Below are 12,356 nucleotides of genomic sequence, written 5' to 3'. Positions count from 1 at the left end.
CTACGCCTTCAGCTTCTCCTCAGACTTAGGATTCCATGAAGTTAACCAAATTCATAGTGGTTCAAGCAATGCAAGTGTATGCACCTCTGCTTCATGTAAAATTAGTTCACTTGTCCTCTCAGGTTTAAGAATTTTTTAGATGACACTTCTTCAGAAGCTACTCTTATTTTTTAGGGTTGCATATGCAGCAGACTGACTGTTGTTGTGTAACAAAACCAAATATGTAGAAATTACTCCTGAGTGCAACTGTATTCCTGTTATAAACTTGGCTGTCTGAATGCCTTCCCAAATAAGTAACTCCTGAGTTTCATCTCAGTGTTTTATTCTGTGTTAATAAAAGAAGATACTCTGGGGCTTTTCAGCTGTCAAGTGTCCTACTTAATGGTCAATACTGTCTCCTTTTCACACCTGCCCTGCTGCTTGAATTGTTGATTCTCCAGGGCAGACTTTCATGCATATAATTCCTATGCAGAGGGATACCTTGCTCGTTAGGGCCTGTACAGCTTGTTGTAATAGGTAAGTCAGCAGGAGCTCATTTAATTTAGCTCTTGAGATCTCTGCCCTCTTCCCCCAGGACTTACTACGTAGATGTCACACCATGATGATGTAAAGTCTGACATTTAACACTGATGGCATACATAGTAATATTCTGTCAAATTATTTCTGAAATGTTTCATATCTTGTGGTTCTGTGACCTGTATTAATACGAGTTTATTAATCAACTTTGTTCTGAGATGAGTGTTCCTATGATAAATATTCACTTTAAATTTGTAGTATTGAATACATGCTGTAATTGTGAAGTGAAGGGAAAGAACTGCTGGCAAAATGAAGTAGCAACAGGTTTTTGTGAGTGATATTGAAGAATAAATGGGTAGTTCTTGAAATACTGAATAGATGGCTTAGGTTTGAAAACTTGCTTAAACTGCCAAGACAGTGGAAAAGTATGCTTAATAAGACAGAAAATTCTATGTTCTGATGCAGAGTTGTCTGTAGTGATCTTGAAGCATTAAGGAATTTTCTAGTAATAGGTCACTGATACGTGTTGTTTAATGATGTTGCTCTTCACAGATAATTATTGTGCAGTTTGGTGGGAAGCCTTTCAGTTGCTCAGAACTCTCAATTGAACAGTGGCTGTGGTCCATTTTCCTGGGCATGGGAACACTACTCTGGGGCCAGGTAAACCAGCTTTTTCAAATGCCAAGCATCTACTTGGCATTAGAACATTTTACATGGAAAATATAAATACACTGTCTCTAGCATTCAGATCTTTCCAGTGGACTGTGTGAATATGTGAATAATATGGAGATCAACAGTAAACACTGATTAAAATAAACTAGTTCAATAGCTAGAAAGTCCTTACTTGGATATTCCTTATTCTGACTTGGTTAATTAGTTATATTTCATAACTAGATGCTACTGCTCTTTTATGTTTAGTAACTTTTAACTAGAAGCACCTTTTAAATATGAAATTATATCTTTAGCCAGATAAGTACTAGAAGTTCTGTAAGAATACCAATGCAATGAACATGTTAACGTTGAAATATACTTAACTTAGTGTTGAATGGTTTTCTTGAAAAAAAATCAGAATTGTTGAAGTTACTAGTATTTTCTTGATTTAAAAGCTTCCTGGAGTAGCAGGAAATGCAGCAAAACTCAGAACAACTTTCTCTTTAGTCTTCTTTTTTTGCATAATTATGAAATAATTTAAAAGTTCTCCCACCCATTAAGCTATTGCATTTTGATTTTTATTTCCCTCTCCTCCCCCTTAGGGTTTCATTACTATTGCATGCACAACAGTTCTTGTAAGGAGCAAGCTTATTTACATGAAACTTTAGAGCCAAGGAGTTTTCCATTATTTAATGACATAGTTGTCTAAACTTTTCATACCACATGAACAGTTTTCCATTACAGTTTCTTTCCTTCCATTTTGTAAAGGACACTTCAGGTTTCAATATAAAATTGGTAGGATGAATTTCAGTTGTAAATACATACATAGACACATATTCTGAAAGCAGATATAAGCTTTTTAATAAGGTTCTCTGGAAAATTAATTATTTAAAAAAATCAAACAGAGTCACTCTGAGGTTTAAAAGTAGCCTAGAAGAGAATTGAGATGGCTTGAAATACCTTTGACCCAAAGTGTCTTGCAAGGGCCAAGCTTCCCTGCTGCAGTTCATGCTGCTCTAGCATCTCATTAAAGTCAAAGAGCTTTCAACTTTCGGAGAACAGTAGAAACTGAAGTGTGATCTGGGAGCATTCCTAGTAGCAATTTCAGCATAAAAGGCTGTTTATCTTGCTTTTGGAGCAGTCTTTTTCCTCTGCAGCTGCTGAAATGGTCTTCTAGGTTTGTGGTGATCGAGGAAAGCAGTCTTGGAACTGATCTGGATCTGCTAGATGGGACGTGTCAAAAGATGACTTCCCTTAACTACATAGTTCACCAGAATAGCCCTGAAGGTGGGGATGAAAAGGAAAGCTGGAACAGCCCTATGTAGCTTTTGTTCAGTTTCAGATAGATGAACTAATGTACACCGAGCAGCAAAGTTCAGGATAAGGGTTTTATGAACATCACTCAACTTGAAAATGGATTGATACCTTCCAGGTCACAAAAGAATGCATGTCTGTTCTGTGTTTCTGAATTAACTGTGGCTACTTATAATTAATGATGTAGTTCTCACTCGAGGTAACACATCATGCTCGTCAAACTGATGGGGCTCTGAAAGCACAATCTACAGAATTAATGGTTCTTGTAGCTTCAGTACTGCTCCTTCCTGGCATAGTCAAGTAACGTCAAAGTGGAATTCTTTGTCCCTAGCAAGGATGTTTTGTTTTCTATGTTTGTAGTCCAAGTTTAATTTCACACCTCAGTTGAGGTGGTAAGGATATTCACAGCTTTGCATCTGTTCAGCTGGAGTGATCGCTCTACGTTGATACACTCATCCTATTTACATAATTTGTTTTTTCAACTTTGCTAATTGTATGCAGAGTATTATGTTAAGCCTTAAGTCTAGCATTACATTATTAAAAAAAAAATCCTCATTCATATTTTTCATTCACCGTTAGTTGATTTCAACAATTCCAACCAGCCGTCTGAAATTCCTTAAAGAAGCTGGTCATGGAACACAAAAGGAAGAGATTCCTGAAGAGGAACTAGCAGAAGATGTAGAGGAGATCGATCATGCTGAGAGAGAATTACGTCGTGGTCAGATCTTGTGGTTTAGGGGCCTAAACAGGATACAAACTCAGGTATGGTCTTGAAAAAGGTAGGACGCAGTGGGTCTTGTGAGGGAAATCTCTCCTCTCCATCTCCAGTCCTTTGACTAAGGTGGCAGTTCTAACTGGTGTGGCTGAGACTGTCAGAAGGGGGTATGGATCAATGTGTAATCCCTCAGGGTCCTCTGTCTTCTTCAGCTCTAAATGCAACTCTTGCCTGTGTATCTACTCTATTATATTAAAAAAAAAAAGTGCCTTTTTTCTTTACTTTTTGTGTGTTATAGATGGGATGGTCCTTTCTCTTGTTCTCTCTTTCTCTTGCTGAGCAAGCTATCACAATCTCTGATTCCTTGCAGATGGATGTAGTGAATGCTTTCCAGAGTGGAAGTACCATTCAGGGGGCTCTAAGGCGGCAACCCTCCATCGCCAGCCAGCACCATGATGTAACAAATATTTCTACCCCTACACATGTAGTGTTTTCCTCTACTACTGCTTCTACTACTGTGGGGTGTGAGTGTGTGTTCCTAAAGTGCATGAAATTAACATTTCCTAATTCACATACCTAACGTTTCTCATTTTCTCCTTAGTACTTAAAATCATCGTTCAGGCTTTAAAAGAGCTCTTCCACAAAGTGGAGTCCTCAAGACTTTTTTTTCTTAGAGGGCTGAGAACAGGTGGAACAGTTTCAACAAAAGACTTTAATGTGAAAGCTGTGAGCCTGCACATCCTGTGCCTTCATCCATTCATGTACAGAGGGATATTTAAGATAAAACGGGAAAACCGTTGTAAATTTTCGAGTATATGCCTCTTAGGGGGACTTTTACACTGTATAAGTGAATTAACTGTATGATCATGGACCCAGGTCAACAAAAATAGATGTCTTACACTGCAGCACAAATAATATGTACGGTAAACAAGCTGATGGGAAAGCAAATGGTGTTGTTAAAAATATGAATGTAGTTAGAATATGGAGCACTAAATGCGCTTTCTTTGTAGCCTGTAAGGAACTTCTGAATCTCTGCTTTTGTTGGACCTTTTTTACTGAATAACATAACTTTCTCAACATCAGGATTCAGGTGGCGAAACAAGGCTTCTAAAATGCGTACAAATCAGAAGAAATATTTAGTTAGCTAATATGAAAAGGAAAAAAAAAAGGTTTAAGCTTTGAATGGTGAAACTTTAATTTATATCTGAAGGGGTTTTTTCTTCTCTAGGTTCTTCTGGCAACAGTTCATAAGCCATCAGTGAAAGTAAAGTTTTTCTCACCTTAATTCTGCCCTTCTTTCATTGCATTCTAAGTGGCATTTCAGTTTCAGCTTTCCTCTTTGTAGAGCCTAGAGATTTAATGACTCATGTATGTAGGCTTAAACTCTGGACCCTGAAGATATGTAACAGTTGTAGTTGAATACTGGTAACTAATATCTATTGTTGAAAGAGTTTTCCATCTTAATTATATATTACTTGTTTAACTTCCTTCTCTAACTTCCTAGAGACTGGTTAAATAATTGCTTTTTAAAATAACTCTGAGAGGGCTTCTTCCCACCCCGCTTCTTAAACTTGCAGATTACCAGATGGATGAAGACCTTTAATTTCAGGAGCTGTGTTAAATGAAATGTTCTCTTCTGATTTTTTTTTAACTTTTTTTTTCTTATTATTATTTTTGGCTTGGCCAGAATTCCTGTGTAAGCTTGCACAAGTATTTAACTCTGTACTTGTTCTCCACTGGTGAGACAGGTATTTCCCTACCTTGCAGTAGTACTGAGAAGCTTGGCTCACAAATTCGCATGCCTCAAGGACACGGAATTAAAAGTAGATTTAACAGTGAGGATGCACAGGATTGCATCTCCTAGTTAAAATGCTAATTAGTAACCTGTATCCCTAACTACTCTCAAGAACATTAATTAGACATTCAGAATTCTCCAGAGAGCAACTTCATGCCATGCTGCCATTTGAGCAGAATGTAATGGGCACTGCAGCATCTCATTGCATCAAATGACCAGTGCAGATACGGAGCTACAATAGCAGAGAACTAATTTTTGATCCTCACTAAGTAGTACAGCCTTCTGTTACACCCTCCAGGAGAACAACTTTTGATAACTAATATCTGTTAATGTGAACCAGATGTATTATTTCATTGTCTCTCCCTTTTGGAGCTGTTTGTTGGAAATAGTTCAGCTGTTCCTATGAAGTGAGGTTACAACTCTTAAGCAGCCATCTGGCTAGGAGGATTTGTAGTGCTTACTGTATTGCTTGCTATTCTGGTACTAATATGAGGAAGGCCTGATGACAATATAAATTACACATAACAAATTGTCTTGTTTGCTCCTCACTTATGCAATTTATTTATAGTTACCTCTCTCATCTAATTATCTTGAATAGTTGAAAATAAAGCCTTCAAAACACTAGATTTTCCCTTTTTAAGTATAGCTTAAAATGTAATAGTCTGATTTCTGCCTTCATGGCTGGACTCTTGGAGGGTCCTGGGTTCATAGGGGTGTCTGGACCACTTGTTTAGTACACATTCTGCATGGGTAAGAAGTGTTTATTGTGGATCTGCTTATATTTCTATGATAATTACAACTGTCCTGTTAAGCCAAAAGTTGTTTTCTATTACTGTTTGTGTTCTAACTTACCATCTGTAAGCAATGAAAAACCAGTCCCACGAGGCAGTCACATTTCATTTTGCCACAGAAATCAGTGGCACAGTGGGATGCAATGTGCCAAATAAAGGCATTGCAAACTTTCTAGCATTGTCACTGCTGATTTTCTTGGGAAGTGCCAAGACAGTTTATGCAGCTTGCTGGACTTGTTTAAAGCTGATGTAACATGCCAGCTCCTTAACAGTGTGCTCCGTTTTTTTGTATGATGAACAGTATAAAGTACTGGCTGCTGTTAGTTACAGTTAGTTACTGTTTACTTCTCGGGCACAATCACACTATTCCCTATCCTGCCTTTATTGGTAGTTATGTCCTGCCCCTTGTGTGCGTGCCCTTCCCCACCCCCACTATGGTTTCCATAGTTAGAGGGGCTTCACTGTATACACATAATATAAAAATGTGGACTTCATAACTTTGGAGTAAAATTCTTTGTGCGAGTGCTTTGATGGGGTAGGAGTGGGGAAACGGTGCTATTTCTAGAGGTCAAAGAAGATGGTCAGGACCTAAGACTTTATCACATGCAGTGATTCTGTGGTAACTGTGCTTTGGGGAGCCCTTCTCTATGTTTACAGTGAGGTTGTTTGGTGTATTGTAGCTGTTTTGAAGTCAGTGCTCTTGATCTGCTTGACCTTCCACCTCCATTCCTTCACCTGGAAGTCACTTTATGTTTACTGTCCAGGAACTCTACGGAAGCACTAGCCATGACCTACTTCTCAGCTTAAAACAAGTCATCTTGGATATGCTAAAAAAAAAAATCTTTAGATTTGACTTAGTGTTTTGTAACAGTAAGTTCTTGTTTGCTACAGAGTTTACAGCAGGAGATTTGGGATTGAAACTGCTTTGCTGAAGGCTTACTCAGGTTACTTAAAGTAGAGATGTTGAGAATTGAACAGTCTAACAGAAACTGTATCTTGATGAAAGTGTTGGGCAAAGGGGTCACTGACTTCTGCCTTCTTACTTGTTTTATCAGTTCAGGAAAGAATACTGTATTCCTGTAGTTCTGTTAAGGAAACATGTGAGGTGTGGGAGGAGAAGGGGGATGCGGGCAGGTGGTTTCATCATTCAGATTACGATTTGAAAAGCTTAAATTCAAGTCAACTTGAACATGCACAGTTTGCAAAATGAAACTGTACTTTATCTAATTTCACTCTGAAATATTTATTTATGAACTCTGTACACTTAGCTTTCTGATTTGAAAAATGTTAGTTAAACAGTGAAAGGACTTGAAATAATACTCAGCCTGGAAATTTTGTCCATGAATTCAATGTAAATTGAAGACTTAAGCAAAGGCTGATCATCATCTTTTCTCATACTTCATGCTACTTGAATAGTTTCTTCAAAGTTACAATCTGTCGTGGGTGCTTAATTGTACAATACAATACTCTATTTACTAGTTCTGGTTTTCTTTTAAGTTTCCAAAGCACTATTCAGTAAGGAGCTTTTTCTAGTGTGGTAAATGGGTATATACTCGAATATTTACAGCTGTTACAGTGGTATCGGTTTTTTGCATGACTCTTCGTAAATGTTCGGTCATTGTGACATTGGCTTACACTTGCTTGGCTTTTTCATAGTCAGTTGACATCCTAATTCCTAGCATGAGAATTAGTAACCCTTTTATCCTCTAACTTATTTTCAGCCTCTCCCTTCCTTACCCCCACTCCCACTCCCTTCAAGTATTCAATAAAACACTCATTGAGATTTTTTTAATTTGTGAACAAGTAAATAACTGTTGGCTTCACTTCTGAAAAATGCTTAGCCCATGTTAAATAATTGAACAATTCTAGTGCCATGTCTGAATTTTTAGGCCCTTCAGCTTTTTGCAGTACTTTTACAATTTTTATTCCTACTGTGTAGACTGGCAGTGCTGTACTGAAATGCTCTTCATTTTTTACAGTTTATTGCAAGTTCCACTGCATCACATACAAATTCGATTCACTCATGTCTAGCTGTTTGTGGATTCAAACTCATAAGAACCATGCCATTAACAGTAAGCCTGCAGCATATTAACAATCTTTTTTCTTTGTTTACAGATCCGAGTGGTGAATGCATTTCGTAGCTCCTTGTACGAGGGGCTAGAGAAACCTGAGACACGAAGTTCAATTCACAATTTTATGACGCATCCTGAGTTTAGAATAGAAGACTCCGAGCCTCATATTCCCCTTATTGATGATACTGATGCTGAAGATGATGCTCCAACAAAACGCAACTCTACTCCCCCACCCTCTCCCAATAAAAATAACAATGCGGTTGACAGTGGAATTCACCTTACAACAGACATGAACAAGTCTGCTACCTCTTCATCCCCAGGGAGCCCGCTACATAGTTTGGAAACATCACTCTGATTGTAAGCTGAATGTTAACACACTAGCTGCATTGTAAAGAAATTGAAACTGGGTCTCTTCACACATTATGATGGACAAGATGATACTCTTGTCTTGGACTTCAACAGAAGACACACTTGTACGAATGTAGATTTATTTTTTTAAAAAAAAAAGCTTTCTGCCAGACTGGAGGGTGCTTTTCTGGGGGTGGGAGTAATAATGAACTCTGACAGATAAACAGTAACTCAGCATAAGTGACCTGTGGATCATCTGTTGTACGTAAGAATGGTCCTGAACAGTGTGTTAGCAGAGCTTTAGTTTATCGTGATCCTTTTCTGAGGGGAAGGCTGGGAAGGGCAAGGAGGCCCTGGATCGTTGAATTGATACTTTAATTTCTGCTGTTGGCTGTTAATAATTTGGATTATTTATGTTTATAAATGATACAGATCTGTTTACAAGGTTTGTAGATACTTTTTTTTTTGTTCCTGTTCATAGATGGGAAGCTTCCTTATAAATGATGCAGAGAAAAAAACAAAAAAACTAGTCCTTCAAATACTGCTGTATTTTCAGGAAAAGGGTGTTTCTATTGAAACTGTACTAAATTTTGCCTGCAATTTACCTTGTTAAATATTGTAGATAAATTGCTAATACTAATAGCCAAATAGATAACACTAATGCTTTGTAAAAACATGAGCAGTGGTGTTCTAATGAAGTTATGGCCTCTGTCCTAATTAGTTTCTTAAATACATTTACTACTTAATGGTTTTGAAACAACTGTTTAATTTTTAAAAATTTTGAGACACTTACTGAATAACTTTTGTTCAGAACTTAGTAGGATTGTTTAATGCAGGACATCAATATGTGATGGAACTTGCTTGAAATATTTCTGTTATCTCGGGCAAAATGGATTAAATCAAAATACATCAGAATCTTAGTCCTTTGTTTTTGTCTAAACATGTTAGTTTAGTGCTGTCTTGGTGAACTGTGAGTGGAACTGTGATTTTTTTTCTAATCTATAGAATCCTTCATGCAGCATGAGGGCTGTTGGCATTTTGAAAGGTTGTTAGTGGGTAGCATACATGTTCTCCTTTTTGTTTTTGAAACTTGTTTGTAAACATGAATAAATCTGCCCTTTTGTTAAAATAAAATTGCAGCAATGGTTTCTTACAGATTTTTTTTTCTCAGCTCCTTCACTGAAAACACTGAAAAGTATTCTTTTGTATTACTGGTTAACTTTAAACTGCAATTTCAAGATGGTAACAGCCCCACTAAAAATAGTACTTTGAGTAAATGGAATCATGGTGGCTGCCTCCAGAATGAATGTAAGCTAAGGTACTCAAAAGTCTTCACTGAGCCAAAAGGACTCCTTGGGAGTGAATAGGTCTGCCTGAAATTCCGATACTTACTGTAAGTACTGCGTAATAAATGTATCCCTGACCACTTATGCGAGGGGAAATTGAGAAATTATGTGTAGCATGGGTGAAAATAACATTTTTCGGTCGATTAATATCTTTTGCACCAAAACTGACCTGCTAGCGATTGGCTGAAGAAGTTATGATCTGACTCAACTGTATTGTTTATACAGCAAAGGAAGATGGAACAGTACTTGATCTGGTACTTCCCCATGTTTTCTAGGTCCAGTACTGCTTAGAAAAGCAACTGAAGAGATGAGTTGTAAACTCTTTTTTTTTTTTTCTCCCTCTCTTTTTCAAGCTCTGTGTTTTTTAAAATAGTGCGTGTTTTTTTTTTTTCCAAATAATCCAGAATTTTGGAGATTTTTTTTAAAGGTATCCCTTCAAGTGTAGGAGTGCAGGAATTAAGTTGTTAACGAGAGAGAAGATAATACTAGAGCAAACTGCAGAAATGAGCAGGTTAGGAAACTCAAGCGTATCTTTCCCTTGTGGGGAGAGATGCATGCATGCTTGGGCGTTACTGGCTAATGTTCAACCTGTAGCACTGTATCCCACTGTCAACCACTCCTGAATTCAGGCTTTTCTGTTGTACTTAAGTAAATACACTGAATTCCAGGCAAGGGGGTTTGCACTTGACACTTTGTATAGTAATTTATCGCACGTATCTAGCACTTACCTTATGTCATAGTTCTTACACAGAATGCTTGGTAGGGGGATCAATTTTTACATAAACTGTTTTCTCTCTACTATGAAAGTTAGATAAGCATTGGCTTAAAATGAGGAAAGTTTCTTTACCCATGAAGTACACTGCCATGTGAGAAAGTGTCTCCATGTACCTTCATTAATGCATCATAATTTTACTTCATTTGAAAACAACATTAATTTTTCCCTTCCTTCTAGCTGTGACCATGACTGCGTGTTATCTTTTTGGGAATAAAGTCTACGCTTAAGCCTTTTTGGGGGGATTGGGAGGGTGAATGTAGGCTTTGTACATTGGTTCTGTTAACATCAGCGTGCTGTCCTTACAGGAGATTTTCCTACAGAGAAAAAAGGAAAAGTTGTTTAAGAGGGGGGTATGCTTTCTTTGTGATATCAAGAAATCATGACATGTTGCCTAGATTATGAAATGGTTATCACTAAGCTCATGAGGCCTTCATTGCCTTTCTGGTTGTAAGGTTTACTTGTCTTTCTTCTTGTAACTGAAATAAATAAAAGTGCTGTTCATCTCAGTCTGTATGGGGACTGAAATTCTTGAATGTCAGTACAGTACTGATTTAAACCTGAAATGCATACCAATTCTATGAAATAGCTCTTGCTACGACGTTAAGCTCATTCCCTTTCAAGAGGTCGTAGTGTACATGGTATTATGAGCAGTAGTAACTTTTAACAGAAATGCAGTTCTAGGCTGACTACTGTTTGAAGTGCCTTAAAATTCAGTATCATGGGTCTTTCTATAAGACAAATGTTAGGACACCTAATCTTGGCTTTGAGGGAGGGGTGAAAATTGTTATATAAGAGGACTCATTTTTTTCTATATTGGTCTTAACAGGAAGAGGAAAATGCTGCATCACCGAGTAGTCTGGAGAGAATTATGGAAACAAATGCCTTACTGCCAAACCAATGGGTAAATGCAAGGGTCTGTAGCAAGTGTAAGCAGCCAAAAAAAATACGACCTCACAATCTCTGGGACTTTCTTAGAATAACAGGAAGTTTTCCAGTGTGCTTTGAATTAAGCAAGCAAATGTAATATTCGTGGAAAGATAAGTCACATATGGCTGACTGTATTGGGAAGTTATTCCAAAGCCCCGATAAGTTCAGCTTCTACTGCTGGTAGAGGCAGCCTCTGCAGAGCCCTAGAAGAATCCAGATCATGTGGAGTCTTGCAGAAATTAAAGTAGCCTGTCTTAATGTCTGTACTTCTTTTCTGATACTTGGTTCTAAAGAGGTCCTGCTTTTTTCCACCTCCACCCTTTCCCCAAGCATGCATGTCTTCTGATCTTACAGACTTCAAGCCCTCACCGAAATACCTTTACTTTGTGGGATAAGCCTGACCACCACGGAAGGTCCAGCTCTGTTTTAAACTTATCTCCAGACTGAACTAGCCTGCTTATTCAGGGGCATGTTACGAGAATTTCTGGGCCAGAATCAAGAGCCTGAGAGCTGCTCCTACTTATCTTCTCCTCTGGACTTTATACAGAACTCTCTAACCACTTTCTTCAACAGATTGCGGCATCCATCAAGGAGATGGCTTACATGGTGTCTAACTCAAAAGCCTCCTACAGGTACTACTTGTGTTTTTTGTTCACAATAAAGCTTAGGATGAGGATTTGCTTAGAAAACTGGAATGGGCTTAAACACGTGAAAGAAGACAGCATTGAATAGGTTGCTCACTAGACAGTGGCAGCACCATTCTAGTTGCAAAGCATAAAGCTAGAGTTGGTGCTTACACTGCAAATCTGGCAAAGCAGGGATATTCCTCAGTAGGGGAAACAAATTGAGCATGACTCTTATGTTTTCATAGTAACTCAGCAGTGTTAATAGGAGATTATACATAAAAGAAGAGGTTGACATAGTTTGTGTCCAAAACATGAACAGCTGCAAGGCCTACCCTGTTTGGAGCAGGCAGAGGACTTTGTTCTGTGTCCACATACAACTTTATGACCACTTCAGATCCTGTTAGTGTTCTGGGTGTATTCCTTTAAAAGACAGATACCTGCCTAGCATTGCAGAAGATGGGCAGTAGTGTGCTTCAGCCA

The 12,356-nt window shown here is 38.0% G+C and overlaps 1 protein-coding gene across 4 annotated transcripts in view; it reads left to right on the top strand.

The window, feature by feature from the left end:
- ATP2B1 (ATPase plasma membrane Ca2+ transporting 1) overlaps positions 1 to 10,829 on the top strand; it is a 65,429-nt gene extending 54,600 nt beyond the window's left edge. For 2 of the 4 annotated variants that reach the window (XM_086750150.1, XM_086750161.1), the window contains exons 19-22: positions 1,069 to 1,176; positions 3,061 to 3,243; positions 3,567 to 3,653; positions 7,898 to 10,829. In XM_086750150.1, coding sequence (XP_086606276.1) covers positions 1,069 to 1,176; positions 3,061 to 3,243; positions 3,567 to 3,653; positions 7,898 to 8,209 — 690 coding nt within the window. In that variant the 3' untranslated portion in view covers positions 8,210 to 10,829. Of the gene's footprint in view, positions 1 to 1,068; positions 1,177 to 3,060; positions 3,244 to 3,566; positions 3,721 to 7,897 lie in introns of all 4 variants that reach the window. The other 2 variants (XM_086750178.1, XM_086750169.1) reach the window with 2 other exon arrangements.
- The last annotated feature ends 1,527 nt before the right edge of the window (positions 10,830 to 12,356 follow it).

This window comes from Chlamydotis macqueenii, chromosome 1 (assembly GCF_036417535.1).
Source record: "Chlamydotis macqueenii isolate bChlMac1 chromosome 1, bChlMac1.mat, whole genome shotgun sequence".
NCBI classification, from domain to species: domain Eukaryota; kingdom Metazoa; phylum Chordata; class Aves; order Otidiformes; family Otididae; genus Chlamydotis; species Chlamydotis macqueenii.
This window is presented reverse-complemented; position numbering and strand designations above follow the sequence as displayed.